Raw genomic sequence first — 25,838 nt, 5'->3', positions numbered from 1 at the left:
GGCATGAATATTTACTTTTCAGAGATGTACTAAGGATTTTTAGTGACTGACTAGCTTTAGAAACATATCTATTGTATATTGCAGTTTGTACAAATTGTTCTGAGAAATGCACTTATTATTTTGCACATGTTAGGGATGATGTGAAAAATGCACCAAAGGGACTGAGAAACAGTAACTGACTTGCCTGGTTTAAATTTTTTTTTAAAGATCCGTTCTGCAAAACAAACGCACGCATACGTGTAAACTCCTCTCCTCTTTAGGTTTTGGGTTGAAGTGATTGGTGGAATCAAGATCAAGCCCCACTCTCAGCAAGCAGGCAGTGACGTCACCGTGTTTATATAACAGCCGTCTGTGGCAAGGATTTGTTTGTTTAATACGATTGGAGTGACGATTAAAAAAGGTATCAAACGGGAAAATGATCATGGAATGGAAAATCGTCGTTCCTTTGTTCGCCGTGGCCTTTACGGTGGCGAACGCCGGTTTGATCGGAGGCCCCATGGACGCAAATATGAACGACCAAGGAACGAGAGACGCCCTGCAGTTCGCGGTGGTCGAACACAACAAGAAAACAAACGACATGTTTGTCAGGCAGGTGGCCAAGGTTGTCAATGCACAGAAACAGGTCAGATCCTTTTCCATGTATTAGTTCACGACAAGATAATTTTGTTAGTTTGTGTAGTCTACCCAGTGAGCAAAATGACGTAGAAAATACGTATTTTCTCACTTATGTATGTTCAAAATGCGTCTTTTGTGGATGTTTGCAGTATGGGTGGAATTAATTATTATAATAAATATGCCAATCTGTCACATGCATTTATGTAAGCTTTTTAAATTAGCTTTAAAGATGTCAGCGACGTTGAAAAAAATAAACCAACTACGATAACATTCATTGTAACGGTTATAGAAATGTTTCTTGTTATGACTGATGTATTTTTGTATATCTACATTAGTTGATTGTACTGACTAAGTCGTTCTGGATAAGCTGAACGACCTAAAAGTTATTAAAAATATATAAAAAAACGAACAAGGCATGCTGGGTATTATTCTAATAAAAGTCGCCAACAAACAAGTACCAATTTGGTTAGTCCGGCCCAGACCAAATCTGAAAGAATCATAGACGTCAAGGCTGTTTCACAAGTTTGAACAGTATTATGGCACAGTACTATTCAGAGTACAGTACAATATAGTTTAATTCCGTAGAGTACAATATGGTACATTCTACTGTACTCAACTATACCTAATTTTCTCTACTGTGCTGTGCTGCGCTCTTCTGTACTGTGCTGTGAAACATAGACGCCTATGATTGGGACAAGTCAAGGCAGGACCAAATCTTAACCAAACATAGACGCCCAAAAGACCTCGGGCGCCAATCCATGCTTATCGTGTTTGCTCATGTTTCATTCCTCAAGTGAAATGGGTTTAGTAATTTAACTAAATCGCTCTGGATAAGAGCACCTGCCAAATGACTGGGAATGGGTCTTAATGTCAGGAAGTTCATCAGATTAACACAAGAGTACCACCACATTGAAGGCTCAATGATTCTGTGTTTATGTGCCAATTTCCCAACCCCTCTGGATCAATGCACATTTTCCATTATGCAGAGGACTATTCATTTCTAAACCAGGCGGGCATCTGCGCTAATTTGAGAACACAGCATAGAATGCGGAAGAGAATTGGATTCTGTTTTTTTCCTTTCAATTGTTTATCATCCGTGCATGATAGGGAGAAGACCAATCTAGAATTAGGCCAAAATGCTGTTTATCACCTCTGTTAGTTGACCTCATAGCCTAACATGGTCAGAGTGCCAATCTGATTTTGCTTTAATGTACTGTGTTTTGCATGACAGTTCTGCCAGGATTTGGCAAAAGAGCAGAAACAGAATACCACCCTGGCCTAATCTAACATGACATGTACAATCAATAAATTACTTTGAAAGCAGGTGTGATTTCTGTATATGTGAATGATATGATCCCATAAAATGATGGCCATGATTTAAAAATATTGTTTGTGTAACCCACCCTCTTGCCTATAGGTGGTATCTGGGATGAAGTACATCTTCACAGTGCAGATGGGCAGGACCCCATGCAGGAAGGGAGGTGTTGAGAAGGTCTGCTCCGTGCACAAGGACCCACAGATGGCTGTGGTAAGGACCACTATAGGGCCTAGACTAGCCTGTTCCCAGATCGGTTTGTCCTCAACCAGTGCCAGTCGGTTATCAGAGCTTCCTATATGTCTGGCTTATGACTGGTCCATATATTGTTTGCAACATGTTACAAACATTCATAGCACATTGGTAACTAAGAGTTTAGACAACTGTTGATAAACTAATTAACATTTGCTCAGTTCAGTTGTTATTGCTATACACTGAGCATACAAAACATTAAGAACACCTGCTCTTTCCTTGACAGACTGACCAGGTGAAAGCTATGTTCCCTAACTGATGTCACTTGTTAAATCCACTTCATTCAGTCCATGCCCTAATGAATTGAGGCTGTGTGTGCAGCCTTTGGCCATGTTCAAGAGCATAACAACTAATATATTGTGTGTAAATTGTGACTGATCTACAAATAATGAGTAGTTATTTATGACGCAAGTTGATTTGTATATCAGGCTGCAATGTCGAACAAGTCCATTGTCAAGTGTTCTGCTTGCTAAAAGGTTGTTACTATGCCAACTCATGTTGCTTTCTGTCTCCTCAGCCCTACAAGTGCACCTTCGAGGTGTGGAGCCGCCCCTGGATGAGCGATATCCAGATGGTCAAGAACCAGTGTGAAAGTTAAGACCCAGTGAAGAGAACTTCAATCAATGTCTAGTCTACCCAATAACTACTATTATCTAGTACTAGTGTTATTTGTTAGTCTTACCAATGCAGTTCAACCTCCTTGTCTAGGATGTATTCAGAGAATCCCACTAATAATAGATGTTCAAACTTATTGCATGCCCACACTAATATAAGCACTTAATGCAAACATTGCTATCTTGAGAATGTAGTATTAAAATGATGCAACAGTTAACTAAATAAATGTTTTGGAACGTTTACATGTGGTTATTTGCTTTATTTAGTTGCCATATGCCCAAACCTCTCCTTTACAAAGTAAGTTCTATACGTGTTCTTTTCACATGATTGTGTCCAAAGTTGAGAAATACAGCTGCCAGTCACACGCCCAATGAGTCACAGAACCCACAGAAAACAGTACGTGACAGATAAATGTAATAAGACGGATGGGCTGGTCTGTTTTTAGTCCAGTGGGCCTGTCACTTTTTTTATGTTGTGAATAATTATCATTATCTGCCTAATGGGTGGCCTGTGTTTGAAATGTCAGGGCCGGTTTTTGGTACCAGTCCGCCCCGTGACGCAGCATACCTATTGTATATCACAGCATTTTTTAAATTGATAATAGGTCAGAGACAAGGGACTACTAAAAACAAGGTGTATCATAAGGGATTATTGGCTATTTATACTTTATTATAAACTGGGTTGTTCAAGCCCTGAATGCTGATTGGCTGAATGTCATGGTATATCATTGTATACCACGGATATGACAAAACATTTATTTTTACTGCCCTAATTACATTGGTAACTGGTTTATAATAGCAATAAGATACCTTTGGGGTTTGTGGTATATTGCATTCGGAAAGTATTCAAACCCCTTGACTTTTTCCACATTTTGTTACGTTACAGCCTTTTTCTCAAATGGATTTAATACAAACATGTCAATCTACACATAATGACAAAGTGAAAACAGGTTTTTAGAAATGTTGGCAAATGTATAAAAAACAACTTATTTACAAGTATTCAGACCCTTTGCTATGAGACTCGAAATTGAGCTCAGGTGCATCCTTTTCCCATTGATCAACTTGATTGAGCCTGTGGCAAATTGAATTGGACATGATTTGGAAAGGCACACACCTGTCTATATAAGGTCCAACAGTTAACAGTGCATGTCAGAGTAAAAACCAAGCCATGAGGTTGAAGGAATTGTCCTTAGCGTGCCGAGAAAGGATTGCGGCACAGCTCTGGGGAAGAGTACCAAAACATTTCTGCAGTGTTGATGGTCCCCAAAAACACCGTGTCCTTCATCATTCTTAAATGGAAGAAGTTTGGAACCACCAAAACTCTTACTAGAGCTGGCTGCCCAGCCAAACTGAGCAATTGGAGGTGACCAAGATCCAGATGGTCACTATTAAAACGCTCCTCTGTGAAGATGGAAGAACCTTCCAAGAGGACAACCATCTCTCCGGCCCTCCACCAATCAGACCTTTACGATAGAGTGGCCAGACGGAAGCCACTCCGTAAAAGGCACATGACAGCCCGCTTGGAGTTTGCCAAAAGGCACCTAAAGGACTTCGACCATGAGAAACAAGATTCTCTGGTCTGATGAAACCAAGATTGAACTCTTTGGCCTGCAAAGAGTCACGTCTGGAGGAAACCTGGCACCAGCCTTACGGTGAAGCATGGTGGTGGCAGCATAATGCTGTGGGGATTTTTTTTTTTTAGACCAGTCAGGATTGAGGTGAAAGATGGACGAGGGAAAGATGAACTGCGCAAAGTACAGAGTTCCTTGATGAAAACCTGTTCCAGAGTGCTCAGGACCTCAGACTGGGGCAAAAGTTCACCTTCCAACAGGACAACGACCCTAAGCACAGAACCAAGACAACGCAGTATCTGAACCCGATCGAACATCTCTGGAGAGACCTGAAAATAGCTGTGCAGCAACACTCACCATCCAACTGGGCAGAGCTTGTGTGTATCTGCATAGAAAATGGTAGAAACTCCCTAAATACAGGTGTGCCAAGCTTGTATCGTCATACCCAAGAAGACTCGAGGCAGTAATCGCTGCCAAAGGTGCTTCAACAAAGTACTCAGTAAAGAGTCTGAATACTTATGTAAATAGGATATTTGCGTTTTTACTTTGATTAATTTGCAAAAATATCTAAACCTGTTTTTGCTTTGTCCAATATGGAATATTGTGTACTGATTGAGGGGGGGGGGGGGGGGGGACAATTTAATCCATTTTATAATAAGGCTGTAACGTAACAAAATGTGGAAACGGTCTGGGTCTGAATACTTTCTGAATGCACGAAAGCACAGCTAAGGGCTGTACCCAGGCAATCCTCATTGCGTCGTGCGTAAGAACAGCCCTTAGCTGTGGTATACACCCACATTTGCGGGAAAATATTGAAGCATTTGAGAAACTTTTTCTCATTCCAGTCTCGACAGCAGTGTTGAATAACTGTGGCGTTACTGATGTGTTAACTGGTGGGAAAAGTGCCCATTTGCCATACTTGAGTATGAGTAAAAATACCTAAATAGAAAATGACTCCAATTAAACACCATATCAGTGACAGTATTTGGTTTTAAATATACCTAAGTATCAAAAGTAAATGTAATTGATAAAATATATTTGAAGTATCAAAAGTGTAAATAATTTCAAATTCCTTAAATTACGCAAAGCAGTCCACATTTCTAGTTTTGTGTTATTTACAGATAGCCAGGGGCACAATCCAACACATTTACCAACAATGCATGTGTTTAGTGAGGCCGCCAGATCAGAGGCAGAAGGGATGACCAGGGATGTTCTCTTGATAAGTGTGTGAATTAGACCATTTTCCTGTCCTGCTAAGCATTCAAAATGTAAAGAGTACTTTCTAGGTGTCAGGGAAAATGTATGGAGTAAAAACTACATAATTTTGTTTAGGAATGTAGTGAAGTAAAGTTGTCAAAAATATAAATAGGAAAGTATTGATACCCCAAAAAACTACTTAAGCAGAACTGAAAAGTATTTTTACTTAAGCACATTACACCACTGGTTAATTGTCAGTGATAACTTCTGCTTGGCACGTCACTAAGATAGATCTTGTCTTGGCTTCATAATACAAGACTACAGACATGTCCATGACTCAATACAATTAAAATCGTTATTTTTGTTGGTTAAATCATGGTTGCATGGCTTGCCATTCAAGAAAAGTAGGACAGGACAACAAAAAAGCACATTTTATGAAATGAATAGGCTTCTGATTAAAAAATATATAAACACGTTTTATTTGATCTCAACATGAATAGACATGGATAGCGTAACAAATATGATGATTCTGTGTAGATTACATTTCACAATTCACATTTATAATCGAGAAGTGCAATGACTGAACAGCCACTGGCTAACACTAATAATTGAACTGGCCACCATGTGGCCCTGTATTGAGGGTCCTCAATAAAGACCAGGTTGTTGTAGAGGTTGTAGGACAGTGTATTCTCCTCCTCAACAAAGCAGTACACTGGGAAGCCCTGAGAATAGAGTCTCCTGGACATGCTGCTGACCAGGGCTTTGGCCAGGCCCTGTCCTCTGTTCCTATTGACAACATACCTGGAGAAGGATAGGAACCACTGCTTTGGTAATTGTTTCCCAGGGGGAACATATAAAGCACACCTTGGTACGGTTCAGGTGAGACCTGTGTAGATGTTACATGCTCCGGGGTGTAGATCTAGGATCAGCTTCCCCTCCCACAATACTAACCTTAACCATTAGTTGGGGAAATGCAAGTAAGTGACTGATGTGTTTAATGTTCCTGTAGCCCTGCTAGTCCCCATCGAACTAAGTCAATGTGTGATTCGTTCAGGAAGGAGACCCTCAATTCAATGCCACTGTAGAGGAAAGAGAATGGATATGATGATACAGACACATAGTTGAAGGAAAATTATGTTGAATATAATAATAAACTACATTAATCAATCTGACTCCAATATAATGTGAATAGAAACAGGCCCTGTGTGTTTCTGGAGGAATCTAATTACATATAACTATAATGAACATGTTTCTATCTTGCACCGTTCTGCAAATATTAAGAGAATAGTTACAAATAGCTAATCCTGGCGACCAATGTTTAAAGGTGGTAGCCAAGCATGTACTATGTGTAGTGTAAATAACAACTATCAATCGACCTACTAAACTATAAATGTCAATCAAATAATTACTCTCTAACACGAGGATTGCATTTACTCAATTCAACTAATAGGATGTATTAGCCATGAATGCATTAACACTACATTACAAAATAAAACCGAGTAAATGACTATCAGCTAAATAAGACATGTGTCTTCAATTCAAAATAATCTTTAAGATAAAAAAAACGGTGTGTGGAGTGTGACCCTGAATAGCCAACAGTACACCTGCTCTCCCACTATGCCCACTCCACATAGTTCCCCTCGGAACGTCCCTCCCGGGAGAACGACACATAATGTGTTTGACCCAATGATTTATATGTACATTAGATGACTAACATTGGCCACTGTTTGGAAGCCACCGAGCCTCCATCTTGTAAAACATATTTTGGAAGCTATAGAAATGCATTCATTCATTAATGTCTACATTTGTTTTTGCCACATATATTCTGTTACATACACCTTAATTCATACATTTAAATTATATTAAACTTAACATTCAAATAAAACATTTAAAATATTTACGCCTTCTTGGGATTGCCAATATGGCCGACCGGTGGCTTCAAAGCTTTTAATTAGAAAATACACTGAGTGTAAAAAACATAAAGAACATGTTCGTAATATTGAGTTGCACCTCCTTTTTCCCCGGCGAATTGAGGCTGTTCTGAGGGCATAGACTACAATGTATCGAAAGCGTTCCAAAGGGATGCTGGCCCAAGTTGACTCCAATGCTTCCAATAGTTGTGTCAAGTTGGCTGGATGTTCTTTGGATTGTGGGCCATTCTTTATACACACAGGAAACTGTTGAGTGTGAAAAACCCAGCAGTGTAGCAGTTCTTGACACAAACCGTTGCACCTTCATCTTCCCCTTCATCTACACTGATTGAAGTGGATTTAACAAGTGACATCAATAAGGGATCATAGCTTTCACCTGATTCAAATGGTCAGTCTATGTCATGGAAAGAGCAGGTGTTCATAATGTTTTGTACACTCAGTGTACATCATACATCACAAGATATCACTAGGTTACTAAACCAATCTGTGAGTACGTGTTGAGTTGGGTCAGGAGAATAGGGTCTGGTAACATCATAAGCTGCACCAGGGTAAAACCCTTCATATTGACTGCGTCTGAAATGGCATTTTCTTCAGTCACCATTCTTTTCAAGATCTCTTCATCCATGCAGAAGAAATGTACTTTTTTCATGAACTCTGTCACGTTTGTTCTATTCATGAAAACAAAATCTATTCATAATGGGCTTTTCTTTTTTGAGTGATACACAAAAGTATGTGAACACCCCTTCAAATTTGTGGATTCTGCTATTTCAGCCACACCCACGTTCTGACAGGTGTATAAAATCGAGAACACAGCCATGCAATCTCCATAGATAAACATTGGCAGTAGAATGGCCTGTACTGAAGAGCTCAGTGACTTTCAAGGTAGCACCGTCATAGGATGCCACCTTTCCAACAAGTCAGTTCGTCAAATTTCTGCCCTTCTAGAACTGCCCTGGTCAACTGTAAGTGCTGTTATTGTGAAGTGGAAACGTCTAGGAGCAACAAAGGCTCAGCCACAAAGTGATAGGCCACACAAACTCACAGAACGGAAACGCAGAGTGCTGAAGCGCATAAAAACGATCCGTCCTCGGTTGAAACACTCACTACCGAGTTCAAAACTGCCTGCCTCTGGAAGCAATTTCAGCACAAAACTGTTCATCAGGAGCTTCATGAAATGGGTTTCCATGCACGAGCAGCCGCACACAAGCCTAAGATCACCATGTACAATTAATTAATTAATTAATGGGCTTAATCGCCCAACATCAGCGCCCGACCTCACTAGTGCTCTTGTGGCTGAATAAGCAAGTCCCCGCAGCAATGTTCCAACATCTAGTGGAAAGCCTTCCCTGAAGAGTGGAGGCTGTTATAACAGTGAAGGTGGGACCAACTCCATATTAATGCCCATGATTTTGGAATGAGATGATCGATGAGCAGGTGTCCACATACAAGCTTCATGTGACTAAATTAAAATAATTGACATATGACTGACTTTTGTGTGGACTGTGGTGGTTAATGGACCTATGTGACACCATAAAGCTCACCTTTGTGTCTGGTCCGCAATAACCTTAAAATCAGGCCTGCTGTCATTAACTATTTCCAATGTGTTTGGCTTACTTCTGTTGATACCATACAGGAATCCATACTCCTACAACACAGTGTAAACATGATTTACAAGGTTGTATAGTTAGGTACTGGAAAGTAAGCCACATTCTTAAAATGTTTTTTTATCTAAAACCTAAGGGTTCTTTGGCTGTCCCCATAGGAGAACCATTTGAATAACCCTTTTTGGTTACAGGTAGAAGAACCCTTCTGGGATACATGTAGAAGAACCCTTCTGGGATACATGTAGAATCCTTTTCACAGACGGTTCTACATGGAACCCAAATAAATTCAGCAAAAAAAGAAGCAGCCCTTTTTCAGGACCCTGTCTTTCAAAGATAATTTGTAAAAATCCAAATAACTTCACAGATCTTCATTGTAAAGGGTTTAAACACTGTTTCCCATGCTTGTTCAATGAACCATAAACAAGAAATGAACATGCACCTGTGGAACGGTCGCTAAGACACTAACAGCTTACAGACGGTATGAACTACAGGTCACAGTTATAAAAACATAGGACACTAAAGAAGCCTTTCTACCGACTCTGACTCTGCTCATCTGCGTGAACGTGCCTTAGGCATGCTGCAAGGAGGAATGAGGACTGCAGATGTGGCCATGTCCTTACTGTGAGACACCTAAGACAGCGCTACAGGGAGACAGGACGGATAGCTGATCATCCTCGCAGTGGCAGACCATGTGTAACAACACCTGCACAGGATCGGTACATCCGAACATCACACCTGCGGGACAAGTTCAGGGTGGCATCAACAACTGCCCGAGTTACATCAGGCATACACAATCCCTCCATCAGTGCTCAGACTGTCCACAATAGGCTGAGAGAGGCTAGACTCAGGGCTTGTAGGCCTGTTGTAAGGCAGGTCCTCACCAGTCGTCACCAACAACAACATCGCCTATGGGCACAAACCCACCGTCGCTGGACCAGACAGGACTGGCAAAAAGTGCTCTTCACTGACGAGTCGCAGTTTTGGCTCACCAGGGGTGATGGTCGGAATCGAGTTTATCGTCAAAGGAATGAGTGTTACACCGAGGCCTGTACTCTGGAGCGGGATCGATTTGGAGGTGGAGGGTAGTTGGGGCAGTTGTTAAAACTTGTTATGTTCATACAAATATTTACACATGTTAAGTGCATGTTAAGGGCTTTTGGATAAACCCCGAAAATAAGGTATGTGGTAAACACAGGCTTAGCAGATCTTATACATTTTGTTCTGAGATAAACTGATTAAGATTGTTTCATAAAGCATAAAGGTCATGTTAACTGACTGATATTATCTCATAGAACAAAACTTATAAGATATCCTAAGCCTGTGTTAACCTCAGACCTTATTTTCGGCGTTTATCCCAAAACCCAATTCTTTCCCGACATTGGAATGGCTGAAAGAACCAGAGGTAACTAATTGTTACCTGTTTTTTGGACTACAACAGTATGAAGACAAGCTAAAACTGTTTCTCGAATATAAATCCCCAATCAGGCTGGTAGGCGATGTCATGGCGACGTTGGCTAGATAAATGTAAGCGTACAAATACGTCATCGGGTCTAACGGTCGTCTTGCGCCGAACTGCGCATGTGCATAGACACTCGTTCGATTTAAAGTTGTTTTTGACAAAAAATAAAAACGTGTCAGTTTATCACTTTCACGAAGTTGGAGTAATACCATATGCAACTTCTTAAGTAATTGACTCGAATCTACGTTGTGCCTTTAGCTTTCGATAAAATGAACAACTAATATTCTTGCCCCCTTTATAACGGTATATTTATCTTCATGGTTGGTTGAAAATATACCATCTTCAACCTAGCCTGTATGCAGCATGTGCATTATTTTCACTAGCTGATTCGGGATGTTTTATTCAAACCGCTGTTAGTATGGCAGTTCGCCACACTAATATTACTCAATGATTAATCTATGCATAGTTTCTATATGTTTGCATAGTGGCCGATGTGAAGTCATTTTCCCCTCCGTCGTAACTCCAAAAGTAAAGTGCTGAAGGTTGTAAAACTTGTTGAAGTAAACGTGAAGTGTTCACTATTGCGTAATAAACTCAGGAAGCAATGTAATGATTTGCCCGCATTGAGCTATTTAGCCTACAGTCGTTTGTTTAGTGTTAAGTTATGTAAGTGTCAGAACGAGTAACAACCATGGAGCAACTGAATGAAATGCAGCTGAAGACTGTTGAGACCCAACTGAAAGAGCTATTTCCTCATTCGCAGCAGGTGGGTATTAAGGTAGTATAGTGTGCATTATATTAATTTGTATTATTAAATTATACTTTTTGAGTGAAGTTTAAATGCACTTTAAAAAAATTGTAATGTGATTTGATAATTCAAAGATAATGATTTTTGGAATAGATTACATTATTATATATTATAACAGAATAGCTATTTTTCCTAGAGGAAACTACTTTAGTTGTGGCAAGTCGGAATAGATGTAGCCTAAAGATTTCCAAGACGGCGTAGCAGTCAGACTTCGCATTCTCCTTAATATTTTTCCTAAACCTCAACTTCAAAATACTCTCCTGCAACCCGCCCCACCCAATGTGGCGTGGATCTGGGGGTTTTTCTAAAGTATTTCTATTTTCCTCCGAACTGGAATACCTCAACTGATACTAGCCAGTTTACTAGCTAAGGGGGGTTATTTTTTATTTTATTTTTTATTAACAGTTACATGCAAAATATAAACATAACAGCCAGAGGGATTCCACAAAGACATGAGAAAAAAATCAAACTAATCCACATTATATCAATTCAAATACAGACATGTAGCGAATACATTTTTTAAACATTTTGTTTTGTATACATTTTAATGACTCTAAATAACATTCCACATCAGATAAAACAAAATTGAGAAAAGGGGCTTTTTCTTTGTACATTTTGATTTGTGTAAGAAACATTTTCCTAATAAAATAAAGAGATTTATGACATACTCACATACAATTATGGAATCAGTGTAGTAAAATAGAAATTACAATGGTTGTATGCAATTTGAGGCCAATATATAGTTTTACATCAGTCCAGAACACTTGACTATATAAACAATGACAATAAGTGTTCAATAGATTCAGTTTCTAGTTCACAAAACTGCATTCACTGGTAACATCAGGTATATATTTAGAAATCAAGCTATTACATGGATAGAATCTATGGATAATCTTAAAGGAGATCTCCTTTACTTTATTGGTCACCATAAATTTGTGTGGAGTGAGCCAAGCACGGCGCCAGATTACATCAAACGACGAAGCCCAACAAAATATCGCAGAGGGAATAGACTTCCTGTAGAAAATATCCCTTAATAAACTATTGTTGAATTTCGTATCTAGTAGACCTATGCCATTCACCTGGATATCGCTTGCAATAGGAGATATTCCAAAATATGCATTATTCTGAAGTAAAGTTTTTATCCCACTAGGTATAGCTTTAATAACAGTGTCATATTCATTGCTTGATACCTCAAAGTTGTATCTTTCCATAAATTCTCTCTGCGTAAATAGGTTCCCACTAATATTAACTAATTGGCTGACAAGGATAATGTTTTTCGAGAACCATTTATGGTAAAATAACATCTTGTTTCTATGTAATATCGACCCATTGTTCCATATAAGACATTTACAGTATGAGGTGAAAAGTTGTTTATACAACAAAGCCCAGCACATTAAAGTGTGCTTGTGAAAAGCCACCAGTTTCACAGGAAGTTTACCCACAATATACGGACATTGTAGTAAAAAATGAAGCCCTTCGAACTTCTGAAAAACATATTGAGGTATAATATTCCAGAAACTATGAGGATTTTTTATGTACCTTTTAACCCAGTTGATTTTGATATCTGATTGAAGAGAGTGAAGTCTAAGACATTTAGACCGCCATCACAAACCCTGTTGGTGATAACATCTCTTTTTATCTTATGTGGCTTGTTTTTCCATATGAAGTTGTACAATAGCCTATCTAAGGTACAGCAAGTGGATTTGGGAATGTCAATAGACAAAAAAAGATAGGATAAACGAGATAGCCCCTCAGCTTTGGATAAAAGCACCCTTCCTTGAAGATTTAAATCCCTCCCTAACCATGAGGATATTTTGTTTTAGACAGTGTCACACCCTGACCGTAGAGAGCCTTTTAATGTCTCTATTTGGTTTGGTCAGGGTGTGATTTGGGGTGGGCATTCTGTTTCGTTTTCTATGATTTTGTGTTTCTATGTTTTGGCTGGGTATGGTTCTCAATCAGGGACAGCTGTCTATCGTTGTCTCTGATTGGGAACCATACTTAGGTAGCCCTATTCCCTCCTTTCTGTGTGGAAAGTTGACTTTGTTTGTTGGCACTATAGCATTATGGTTGTTGGATTTTTTATTGTTGGCGTCATATAAATAAAGGAATATGTACGCATACCACGCTGCACCTTGGTCCTCTTCATTCAACGGCCGTGACAGACAGATTCAGTTAAAGGATTCAAATTAAGATCATTCACAGCCTTAAGATTTTTGGTGATCTTTACACCGATGTAGGTTACAGTATCTTTTTCAGAGATGTTACAATCTGCTGGATTGACAGCTCCTTTTAGAACAAACATCTCACATTTGGAAAGATTTAATACCAAATCTGAGATTAAGAACTACTTCATGATATCCAATGCTAATCTAGCTTGTGATACATTTAAAAAAAGAAGAAAAAAAAAAGAGGTCATCTGCCAGTTGGGATATCTTGATCTCTCTGGCCTAGAATGTAATGCCTTCAAATGGACTTTTGAACTAATGAACATAACATTTGATACAAACATAAAAAGGTGAAATTGGACAACCTTGTATTCCTTTCTAAATGTTAAATCTTGAAGATGTTCCATGACAGTTTGATACAGCTATCCACCATTATGCAGAGTTCTAATAGCATCAACAAAAAAGACAACTTAATACTTAAGACAAAGATAAAATTGTGACTTACTGTATCAAATGCTTTCTGAAAATCCCAAAATAGTATAACTAACGGTCATCGTATGAAGGAGAGGACCAAAGCGCAGCGTGGTAAGTGTTCATCTTGATTTTTAATACGAATAGTGAACACTGAAACAAAACGGCAAACGAACAGTCCTGAACGGTGAAATAAAACGGAACAGAAAATAAACACCCACGAAATACAAGTAGGAAAAGGCTACCTAAGTATGATTCTCAATCAGAGACAACTAACGACACCTACCTCTGAGAACCATACCATACCAGGCCAAACACAACATAGAAAACGGAACATAGACAACCCACCCAACTCATGCCCTGACCATACTAAAACAAAAACATAAATAAAAGAACTAAGGTCAGAATGTGACAACAGGGAAGTCATCCAATAAATCACAATACTCAACCAAGTCTAACACCGCCTCAGATTAGATATATGGCACCCTTTCATAAACCCTGATTGACATTCAATCAGAACATTCAAGCAAGACTAACCTTTTTGCAAAGATTAAGGCTATAATTTTGTAGTCGTTATTTAGGAGTGTGATTGGACGCCAATTATCAATATTTAAGAGATCCTTTAGGTATAAGTAATAACCCCTTGCTTCAGAGAGGCAGGTAGTTCTCCCTTCTTTAAAGCCTCCTTAAAGGTTTCAAGTAAAAATGGTGCTATTTCTTCAGAGAAGGTTTTGTAAAATTCAGAGGTTAATCCATCAATCCCACACTGGATAAACCTTTACAGCAAGACCGATTGAATTCTTCACTAACTGAATTAACATTCTCTATAGAATCGAGGAGATCCTTAGTCATCCAAATTGTTATCTAAGGAGTAAAGATTCTCATAAAACTTAGTGGTATAATCTGATAACATCTCTCGTCAGTGCTAACCCAGTTTCCGAAGTGTGTTCAGTTCCCCTCTCCTCTTTTCCAAATTAAAAAAGTATCTACTGTTTTCACCTTTTTCAAGCCATTTGTTTTCTGGATTTTATGAAAGCTTGTAACGGCATTCAGAGGTGGAAGAAGGAGAGGACCAAAGTGCAGCGTGGTTAGTGTTCATCTTATTTAATAATAATCCAAGCTGACCACTTCAAATTACAAAACAACAAAGTGAAAACCGAAACAGTTCTATCCAATGCAGACACACAAAGACTGAAAATAACCACCCACAAAACACAAAGGAAAACAGGCTACCTAAATATGGTTCTCAATCAGGGACAACGATTGACAGCTGCCCGATTGAGAACCATATCAGGCCAAACACAGAAATATAAAATCATAGAAAAACTAACATAGACAACCCACCCAACTCATGCCCTGACCATACTAAAATAAAAGACAAAACATAGGAACTAAGGTCAGAACGTGACAAAGCTCCTCTAGCCTTTTCCTCATACAATGTATCTAGTTGATTCTGTAAGTCATCCAAATTCTCTTTCTCTTTAAGATCAAGATGCTCAATCTCTGCGATATCCGCAATTGTCTTAGAGAGTTCAGCTACCTCACATCTCCTTCTTAAAGCAAGCCGTTTTCCATAAGTAATACAGGCTGAGCGGATCTTAAATTTCAGCAGTTCACAATATTTCCCAAATTCTGCATTAGATGTCGATAAAATTCTGTAAACAGAAATTAGATTCTTAATCACATTTTTTTAAATCCTCATGCAATAACAATGAGTTATTTAATTTCCAATAACCCCCCGAGTATTTCTTACCATCATTCTTACCATCACTGCACATTCTTACAGTCAACCATATGACTTTATGATCCGTCAGGACTGCAGGCAGTGTTTTTACCTCTACAGTGTTGGGCTCAAGACTAGAGGTTATCACCCACAAATAAATGATTGATTATAGAGAACGATCTCTATTACTCCATGTGTATTGTTTCTCTCCAGGGTTTTTAACTCTCCATATGTCAATTAAGTCCAGGCTTTGGCAGAAATTCACCAACTTGTTCACACCAATGTTAGGCCTATGGGGTAATCTATCAGTCTCATTAGAATAAACCATATTAAAATCTCCACCAACTATAATCTGACTGGATGGATATTTTCTCAAAAGACTTAAGACTTTCTTCAATTTCCTCTAGAAGTAAGTTATTTGGAGTATTAAAACAGTATCCATATACATTACACAACACAAATAATCTGTCCATGTGGTTGATGACCACTACTCGCCAATGTCCATTGGTGTCCATTTGAAATTGTGTGCTAAAATTGCAACCCCAGCTGAATGATTAGTCCCGTGGGCCAAAATAAATGACATTGCCCCACTGATTTTTCCAATAATTATAGTCCTCTTTGCATTAATATGTTTCTTGAACGAATACAAGATCTGCGTTGCAGGCCTTTCAAAACAAAAAAAAAGCTTTTCTCTTCAACAGGTTTCGTGTCCCCCTGGCATTGAATGACATAAACTTCAAGTCCATACAGTGAGGGAAAAAAGTATTTGATCCCCTGCTGATTTTGTATGTTTGCCCACTGACAAAGAAATGATCAATCTATAATTTTAATGGTGGGTTTATTTGAACAGTGAGAGACAGAATAACAACAAAAAAATCCAGAAAAACGCATGTCAAAAATGTTATAAATTGATTTTCATTTTAAGGAGGGAAATAAGTATTTGACCCCCTCTCAATCAGAAAGATTTCTGGCTCCACTACCCCGGTCAACAGCCCTGCGCTCCCCACAGAAACTCAGAGCACAGCACCCACCCGTAGCACGCGCTCCAGCAGGTATATCTCACTGGTCATCCCCCAAGGCCAATTCTTCCTTTGGCCGCCTTTCCTTACAGTTCTCTGCTGCCAATGACTGGAACGAACTGCAAACATCTCTGAAGCTGGAGACTCATATATCCCTCACTAGCTATAAGCACCACCTGTCAGAGCAGCTCACAGATCACTGCACCTGTACATAGCTCATCTGTAAATAGCCCATACAATCTACCTCATCCACATACTGTATTTATGTATTTATCTTGCTCCTTTGCACCCCAGTATCTCAACTTGCACATTCATCTTCTGCACATTCTACCATTCCAGTGTTCAATTGCTATATTGTAATTACTTTGCCACCATGGCCTATTTATTGCCTTACCTCTCTTATCCTACCTCATTTGAACATGCTGTATATATATTTTTCTACTGTATTATTGATTGTATGTTTGTTTATTCCATGTGTAACTCTGTGTTGTTGTATGTGTCGAACTGCTTTGTTTTGGCCAGGTCGCAGTTGCAAATGAGAACTTGTTCTCAACTAGCCTACCTGGTTAAATAAAGGTGAAATAAAATAAATAAATAAATAAAAAGCATGTATTAAAACATAGTGAATGTAGAAAACATCAGGAACACCTGCTCTTTCCATGACACCGACTGACCAGGTGAAAGCTATGATCCCTTATTGATGTCGCTTGTTAAATCCACTTCAATCAGTGTAGATGAAGGGGAGGAGACATATTAAATAAGTACTTTTAAGAGAGAGACATGGATTGTGCGCCATTCAGAGGGTGAATGGGAAAGACAAAATATGCCTTTGAACAGGGTATGTCAGTAGGTGCTAGGCACACTGGTTTTAGTGTGTCAAGAACTGCAATGCTGCAGGGTTTTTCACACTCAATAGTTTCCCATGTGTTTCAAGAATGGACATTCAGCCAACTTGACACAACTGTGTCAAGTTGTTTGAAGTCCTGTGTGGAGTCAACATGGGTCAGCATCCCTGTGGAATGCTTTCCCTGATGAATTGAGTTTAATCTGAGGGCAGCTCAATATTAGGAAGGTCTTCCTAATATTGTTTTCCTATACTGCATCCCGTGGGAATCGAACCTACAACCCTGGTGTTGCAAGTGCCATGCTCTACTAACTGAGCCACACAGGACTTTAAACAATAACAGATACAAATGCTAGATAACATATATTGAGTATTTCATTTATATCAAACAAGGATAGAGTTCATACTTTGTTTTCTAAAGGAGGCATCTAGGGAACTGTCAGGTACATGTCTGATTTTATCTGTAGTGTCTAAGGTTTATTTTGGCCTTGTCTGTCAAGGTTTATGGTTACATTTTCCAGATGAACAGAGTTATGGCTGACCCGATTCAGGTTTTTGTGGACCGCTGGCCAGAATTCAATGTCATTCTCTGCAAACCACCATATGAGAAGGTAACATTAGATCAATTCATAAAGATACACATGTCCCAAACTTAATAGAAATAATGTGTATTTTGTTGGCTCAACTCCTCATTTGCCCATTTTGCAGGAGGGGGACCTATTTAAAGACACATGTGTTTTTACTAAAGACGAAGCTTCTTTTAGGAATATCCTTGGAGAGAACAACATAATTGACTGGACAAAGGTCCTCTGTTTAGGTAATTACACTGTAATTACAGTACCTGCCACTTGCACTTTGCCTGATTGCCCCACCCCCCTCTGTCTCTTGTTTCTCTTTCCTAAAACTAAAGTAAGTTTCTCTCTTTCTCCTAAAACCATCACCCATGGACCTTAAAATGCATGTACCATGTTGAGACTTCCCCATTCGGAGTGTAACGCCCTCTTTAGCTCTCTCTCAAGCTCCCCCAAACTGAGCTCTGGTTCAGGTCATTATTGCACCTTCCCCTACTAACATAGTGGAGGAATGTGCACCAACAACATGGACCAGAGCTACACACAATCTCAGCCTTGCCCTGCTGCAGCAGATAGCAGGGCCATAAAACAGGGGATGGTGAGCTCCCCATTGTGTTTTATTCATTTAACCTATTGCTTTATCCAGGAAGTCCCATTGGGGTCAGAAGACCTCTTTTACAAGTAAAAAAAGACCTGGGCTGTATGTATAAAGCTTGCCAGAGTAGGAGTGTTGATCTAGGATCAGTTTTGCATAATTATGAAGAAGGAGGAACTGATCCTAGATCAGCACTCCTATTCTGAGACGCTTGATAGATACAGCCCCTGGTGTCTCTGGTTGTCTCTAGACTGCTGGGATCTGGGGTGGTTTCATTAGTCACACACCATATAGCACAAATTTCAATTTCGTAGAAGTTGTTTGCCAACTTTACAGCCCTCTGCTATTTTAGGCACCAGTCTTTGCTATGAGGAGATGGTGATGGCGGTGGCTTCTGAGAGAAAGGTGCCCGTGAATAAAGTGTCTGTGTGTCACATGATGATGCTCCAGGATCCATCCCGCCTTCCACCTGTAGAAAGGTATGATGGGCTCAGCTCGATTCATTTTACCATAGGGAGAGACATTTTTGCAATTTTAAAGCTTATTTTCTGCAATTCTACACATTTTGCCATGACTTATGATATCTGAGTGTCACGTTCAAACAAAATCAATGGCAAGTGCACTGCATGCATGGGCGATACCATTGCTGACATGGGCTGCTTGAGTGACTGTCAGTGACTGACATAACAAGAGGAAAACTGAGGATGCACTATACCAAATTTAAAATCAAATTTTATTGGTCGCGTACACAGATTTGCAGTTGTTATAGCAGGTGCAGTGAAATGCTTATGTTACCAGCTCCAACAGTGCAGTAGAATGTCTAGCAAATTCAATACACAAATAATAAAGAAATCTAAACAATAAATGAGAACAAGTACAATTAAAAATCCAAAGTAGATATTAGAGTGAGCGATCCAGAATATAAATACATGGTGTGTATAGACAGTATATCATTTGGAAAAGAAGATGGTAGGTACAGTAGTAGGTACTGTATATTAGGATGAGCTATGTGGAGAATACAGTATACATACACAGTGAGTAAACAGTATATAAAAAGTAAATGAAGTGACCAGTGTTAAATGTCTCTATATACATGGAGCATTAGTCTCAAGGTGCAGGGCAGAGTACCGGGCAGGTATCCGGCTAGTGATGGCTGTTCAACAGTCTGATGGCCTGGAGATAATATACTGTACTCTATACCATCTACTGCATCTTGCCTATGCCGTTCACTCATTCATATATTTGTATGTACATGTTCTTATTCATTCCTTTACACTTGTGTGTGTATAATGTAGTTGTTGTGAAATTGTTAGATTACTTATTAGATATTACTGCATGGTCGGAACTTAAGCACAAGCATTTCGCTACACTCGCATTAACATCTGATGTGTATGTGACAAATAAAATTTGATTTGATTTGAGATAGAAGCATTATTTCAGTCTCTCAGTCCTAGCTCTGATGCACCTGCTAGATGGTAGCAGAGTGAACAGACCATGGCTCGGTGGCTTAGGGCCTTAATTATATTAAGTGAACCTTGTGTATTCTACTTTTCTAACTCTCAACAGTAATTTGAGACCCGACGGAGTTACCCTGAGCGGCCGCTCTACGATGTGCTATCTATCTCACACCTCTCTTCTTTCTTTCCTTCTCAAATCCACAGTGCAATTGAATCAATGATATCCTCACTGGACGAATCCCATACTGATCTAGTCAACAAAACCTGGAAGTTCGGGAACACGGAGAACAGTTTCCAGATGATCCGGAACATGATCCGGCACTACCCGTCTTGCTGTGTGCTGGATGCAGAGAGCCAGCAGCCCATAGCCTGGGTTCTGATCTATCCCTCCTGTGCCATGGGTATGTGGAATATCTACGGTGCCTTCAGAAAGTATTTACACCCCTTGACTTTTTCCACATTTTGTTGTGTTAAAAAGTGGGATTACAATGGATTTAATTGTCATTTTTTTTGTCAACAATCTACACAAAATACTCTAATGTCAAAGTGGAAGAAAAAATGTAACAGTTGTAAAACATTTGTAAAACACGAATATATGTTGATTAGATATGTAAGTATTCAACCCCCTGAGTCAATAAATGTTAGAATCACCTTTGACAGCAATTACAGCTGTGAGTCTTTCTGGGTAATTCTCTAAGAGCTTTCCACACCTGGATTGTGCAATATTTCCCCATTTTATTATTTTCAAAGTTCTTCAAGCTCTGGCAAATCTTTAAATTTTTTAATGTCTTGCCATAGATTTTCAAGTAGATTTAAGTCAAAACTGTAACTCAGAACATTCACTGTCTTCTTGGTAAGCAACACCAGTGTAGATTTGGCCTTGTGTTTTAGGTTATTGTCCTGCTGAAAGTTGATTTAATCACCATGTGTCTAGTGGAAAGCAGACTGAACCAGGTTTTCCTCTAGGATTTTGCCTGTGCTTAGCTCCATCCATTTAATTTGTATCCTGAAAAACTCCCCTCTTCTTAATGATTACAAACATACCCATAGCATGATGCAGCCACCACTATGGTTGAATCTGTGTTTGAAATTCACAGCTCGACCGAGGGACCTTCAAATAATTCTATGTGTGGGGTACAGAGATGAGGTAGTCATTAAAAAATAATGTTGAACATTATTATTGCACACAGAGAAAATATGGAAAAAGTTAAAGGGTGTGAATACTTTCTGAAGGCACTGTACACAGCTCTCACTTGAACAGGATTAAGGAATGCTTTTATACATTTTACATGTCCCTCCTTATTTTGGGCGCACTGGGAAACAATTACCAAAACAATGGTTCCTACCCCATCACAGGTATGTTGTACACCCTGCAAGAGCACAGAGGACAGGGCCTGGCCAAAGCCCTGGTCAGCAGCATGTCCAGGAGACTCTATTCTCAGGGCTTCCCAGTGTACTGCTTCGTTGAGGAGGAGAATATACTGTCCTACAACCTCTACACCAACCTGGGCTTTACTGAGGACCCTCAATACAGGGCTGCATGGTTTGACTTTAACAGTTTGTGATTAAGGTTGTGCATAGAGATCAATGTTGACATTGAAAGCTATGCTATTATCTCCAAAAAAAGAAGACAGTGTGTGAAGAGATCATATCATTGCAGGATGGACTTTGAGCAAACATTACTTTGAACAGTTATTAAATGTATCTTATCTATGCACACGATTCAAATACCTTTTAGACTGGCAACGATTCCATTATTTTACATTAAGCGACAATCTTATCCAGAGTGCTTACATTTTTTTACATTTCCTTACTGGTCCCCTGTGGGAGTCAAACCCACAACTCTGTCGTTGGAAGCGCCATGCTCTACCAACTGAGCCACACTGCACCCCATGATGTTTGTTTCTCCAGGCTTATTTTCAGTGTGGTGTAATTAGAATGCTGCATCGTAAAATATGCTAATTGTATTTTGAGCAAAAACACTTTATCCATGTTGTTTAGATTTCTGATACAAAATGTTAATTTGAACACTTGTTGCAGGAATTACATTCCTCTGTTTTAATACCCAATTAAAATCAAACACTCTGTCAATTCATAAGAATTTGTATGACCCTTATTTGTATAAAATGGACAGAGCCCAGTCTTAAAGTCAACCAGCAGAGTTTATTCACGAGAGTACTCCCCATTACACATTTTAACACAGGGTATAAACTGAAAATGACGTCATTAGTTTTAGTACCAGCCCGTGTCATCTCCTCGCTCTAGTACAATGGCTGTATGGTTCTCACATGTCTCTCTCTATTAAGATAATATATGACCGAGCCAAGGTCAGCTTGTAGCCAGTCTGGCTATAAGTTCATTCATTTCTACCATGGTACAGACAGTCATTGTTCTAATTCTTGATTATATTTACACACATTATATTCAGTACTAGGATTAAAAAGAAAATTAATACATATACAGTAACATAGTATTCTGATTAGTACATATACAGTAACATAATAGTATTCTGATTAGTACATAGACAGTAACATAATAGTATTCTCATTAGTCAGTCCTGATTGCAATGTATACATAATTAGTCATCATTGATAAAAATTCCCTTAACAACACTCAAATGAGGGAATGTTTACAAAAACAGAACAAAAAATAGAAAAATAAATATCATTAAACTCAACAAAAAAAGAAACGTCCCTTTTTCAGGACCCTGTCTTTCAAAGATAACAACAACTGCACAGGATCGGTACATCTGAAAATCACACCTGCTGGACCGGTACAGAATGGCAACAACAACTGCCCGAGTTACACCAGGAACGCACAATCCCTCCATCAGTGCTCAGACTGTCCACATTAGGCTGAGAACATCGCCTGTGGACACAAACCCATCTTCGCTGGACCAGACAGGACTGGCAAAAGTGCTCTTCACTGACAAGTCGCGGTTTTGTCTCACCAGGGGTGATGGTTGGATTCGCGTTTATCGTTGAAGGAATGAGCGTTACACCGAGGCCTGTACTCTGGAATGGGATCGATTTGGAGGTGGAGGGGCCGTCATGGTCTGGGGCGGTGTGTCACAGCATCATTACACTGAGCTTGTTGTCATTGCAGGCAATCTCAACACCGTGCGTTACAGGGAAGACATCCTCCTCCCTCATGTGGGCTCATCCTGACATGATCCTCCAGCATGACAATGCCACCAGCCATACTACTCATTCTGTGTGTGATTTCCTGCAAGACAGGAATGTCAGTGTTCTTCCATAGCCAGCGAAGAGCCCGGATTTCAATCCCATTGAGCACGTCTGGGACCTGTTGGATCGGAGGGTGAGGGCTAGGGCCATTCCCTGAGAGAAATGTCCTGGAACTTGCAGGTGCCTTGGTGGAAGAGTGAGGCAACATCTCACAGCAAGAACTGGCAAATCTGGTGCAGTCCATGAGGAGGAGATGCACTGCAGTACTTAATGCAGCTGGTGGTCACACCAGATACTGACAGTTACTTTTGATTTTGACCCCCCACCCCCCTTTGTTCAGGGACACATTATTCAATTTCTGTTAGTCACATGTCTGTGGAACTTGTTCAGTTTATGTCTCAGTTGTTGGATCTAGTTATGTTCATACAAATATTTACACATGTTTGCTGAAAATAAATGCAGTTGATAGTGAGAGGACGTTGAAGGATCTGGAGAAGGTCTGTATGGAGGAGTAGGCCAAAATCCCTGCTGCAGTGTGTGCAAACCTGGTCAAGAACTACAGGAAACGTATGATCTCTGTAATTGCAAACAAAGGTTTCTGTACCAAATATTAAGTTCTGCTTTTATGGAATGGTCTTTTTACACTTTTATGGAATGGTCTGCCTACCCATGTGAGAGAAGCAGACTCGGTCTCAACCTTTAAGTCTTTATTGAAGACTCATCTCTTCAGTAGGTCCTATGATTGAGTGTAGTCTGGCCCAGGAGTGTGAAGGTGAACGGAAAGGCACTGGAGCAGCCCTTCCTGTCTCTGCCTGGCCGGTTCCCCTCTCTTCACTGGGATTCTCTGCCTCTAACCCAATTACAGGAGCTGAGTCACTGGCTTTCTGGTGCTCTTCCATGCCGTCCCTAGGAGGGGTGCGTCACTTGAGTGGGTTGAGTCACTGACGTGGTCTTCCTGTCTGGGTTGGCACCCCCCCCCCCTTGGGTTGTGCCGTGGCGGAGATCTTTGTGGGCTATACTCGGCCTTGTCTCAGGATGGTAAGTTGGTGGTTGAAGATATCCCTCTAGTGGTTTGGGGGCTGTGCTTTGGCAAAGTGGGTGGGGTTATATCCTTCCTGTTTGGCTCTGTCCGGGGGTATCATCGGATGGGGCCACAGTGTCTCCTGTCTCAGGATGGTAAATTGGTGGTTGAAAATATCCCTCTAGTGGTTTGGGGGCTGTGCTTTGGCAAAGTGGCTGGGGTTATATCCTTCCTGTTTGGCTCTGTCTGGGGGTATCATTGGATGGGGCCACAGTGTCTCCTGACCCCTCCTGTCTCAGCCTCCAGTATTTATGCTACAGTAGTTTATGTGTCGGGGGGCTAGGGTTAGTCTGTTGTCTGGAGTATTTCTCCTGTCTTATCCGGTGTCCTGTGTGAATTTAAGTATGCTCTCTCTAATTCTCTCTTTCTTTCTTTTTTTCTCTCTCTCGGAGGACCTGAGCCCTAGGACCATGCCTCAGGACTACCTGGCATGATGACTCCTTGCTGTCCCCAGTCCACCTGGCCGTGCTGCTGCTCCAGCCAGTTTCAACTGTTCTGCCTGCGGCTATGGAACCCTGACCTGTTCACCGGACGTACTACCTGTCCCAGACCTGCTGTTTTCAACTCTCTAGAGACAGCAGGAGCGGTAGAGGTGCTGACCTGTTGCACCCTCGACAACTACTGTGATTATTATTATTTGACCATGCTGGTCATTTATGGACATTTGAACATCTTGGCCATGTTCTGCTATAATCTCCACCCGGCACAGCCAGAAGAGGACTGGCCACCCCTCATAGCCTGGTTCCTCTCTAGGTTTCTTTGTAGGTTTTGGCCTTTTTAGGGAGTTTTTCCTTGCCACTGTGCATCTACACCTGCATTGCTTGCTGTTTGAGGTTTTAGGCTGGGTTTCTCTACAGCACTTTTAGATATCAGCTGATCTAAGAAGGGCTTTATAAATACATTTGATTTGATTTGATATCCGTTCTTTCTTTTGCGTTTGTGGCTTTGTATTTAGAGTGACTCAATACAATAAAATTTTATTTGTCATATGCACTGAAAACAACAGATGTAGATCTTACAGTGAAATGCTTACTTACAAGCCCTTAACCAACAATGCAGTTTTAGAAAAATAAATAAATAGAAATATAACAAATAATTAAGGAGCAACAATAAAATAACAGTAGCGAGACTATATACAGGGGGTTCCGGTACAGAGTCAATGTGCGGGGGCAGCGGTTAGACGAGGTAATATATGCATGTAGGTAGAGGTAAAGTAACTATGCATAGATAATAAACAGAATGTAGCAGCAGTGTAAAAATGGGGGGTGAGGTGGGGACAACGCAAATAGTCCGGGTAGCCATTTGATTAACTGTTCAAGAGTCTTAAAGGGGTTAGAAGCAGTTCAGATGCCTTTTT

At 40.0% G+C, this 25,838-nt stretch overlaps 3 protein-coding genes across 4 annotated transcripts; 2 read left to right on the top strand and 1 right to left on the bottom strand.

The window, feature by feature from the left end:
* The first annotated feature begins 396 nt into the window (after window positions 1-396).
* Window positions 397-3,034, top strand: LOC100136752 (cystatin). Its single transcript, NM_001124704.2, is given in 3 exon segments — window positions 397-622; window positions 2,033-2,143; window positions 2,700-3,034. Coding segments are annotated over 3 exon segments (393 nt in total). The 5' UTR covers window positions 397-421; the 3' UTR covers window positions 2,781-3,034.
* A 3,075-nt stretch (window positions 3,035-6,109) lies between these two features.
* On the bottom strand, window positions 6,110-9,340 carry LOC149972575 (uncharacterized). The gene is made up of 4 exons (XM_090217974.1): window positions 9,314-9,340; window positions 9,037-9,140; window positions 7,990-8,163; window positions 6,110-6,428 (listed from the first exon to the last, which is right to left on the bottom strand). The coding sequence occupies exons 1-4, from the start codon at window positions 9,338-9,340 to the stop codon at window positions 6,110-6,112; spliced, it is 624 nt and encodes a 207-aa protein (XP_090074100.1).
* A 1,336-nt stretch (window positions 9,341-10,676) lies between these two features.
* On the top strand, window positions 10,677-22,310 carry si:dkey-76k16.6 (glycine N-acyltransferase-like protein). Of its 2 annotated transcripts, none has more exons than XM_021581146.3 (6): window positions 10,677-11,324; window positions 18,092-18,202; window positions 18,300-18,408; window positions 19,111-19,237; window positions 20,420-20,616; window positions 21,572-22,310. In XM_021581146.3, the coding sequence occupies exons 1-6, from the start codon at window positions 11,250-11,252 to the stop codon at window positions 21,778-21,780; spliced, it is 828 nt and encodes a 275-aa protein (XP_021436821.3). In that variant the 5' UTR covers window positions 10,677-11,249; the 3' UTR covers window positions 21,781-22,310. The 2 variants fall into 2 exon arrangements, with proteins under 2 accessions (XP_021436821.3, XP_021436822.3); XM_021581147.3 differs by having other exon boundaries at window positions 11,138-11,324; window positions 18,113-18,202.
* The last annotated feature ends 3,528 nt before the right edge of the window (window positions 22,311-25,838 follow it).

This window comes from Oncorhynchus mykiss, chromosome 23 (genome assembly GCF_057628025.1).
Source record: "Oncorhynchus mykiss isolate SJ-2025 chromosome 23, ASM5762802v1, whole genome shotgun sequence".
NCBI lineage: Eukaryota > Metazoa > Chordata > Actinopteri > Salmoniformes > Salmonidae > Oncorhynchus > Oncorhynchus mykiss.
This window is presented reverse-complemented; position numbering and strand designations above follow the sequence as displayed.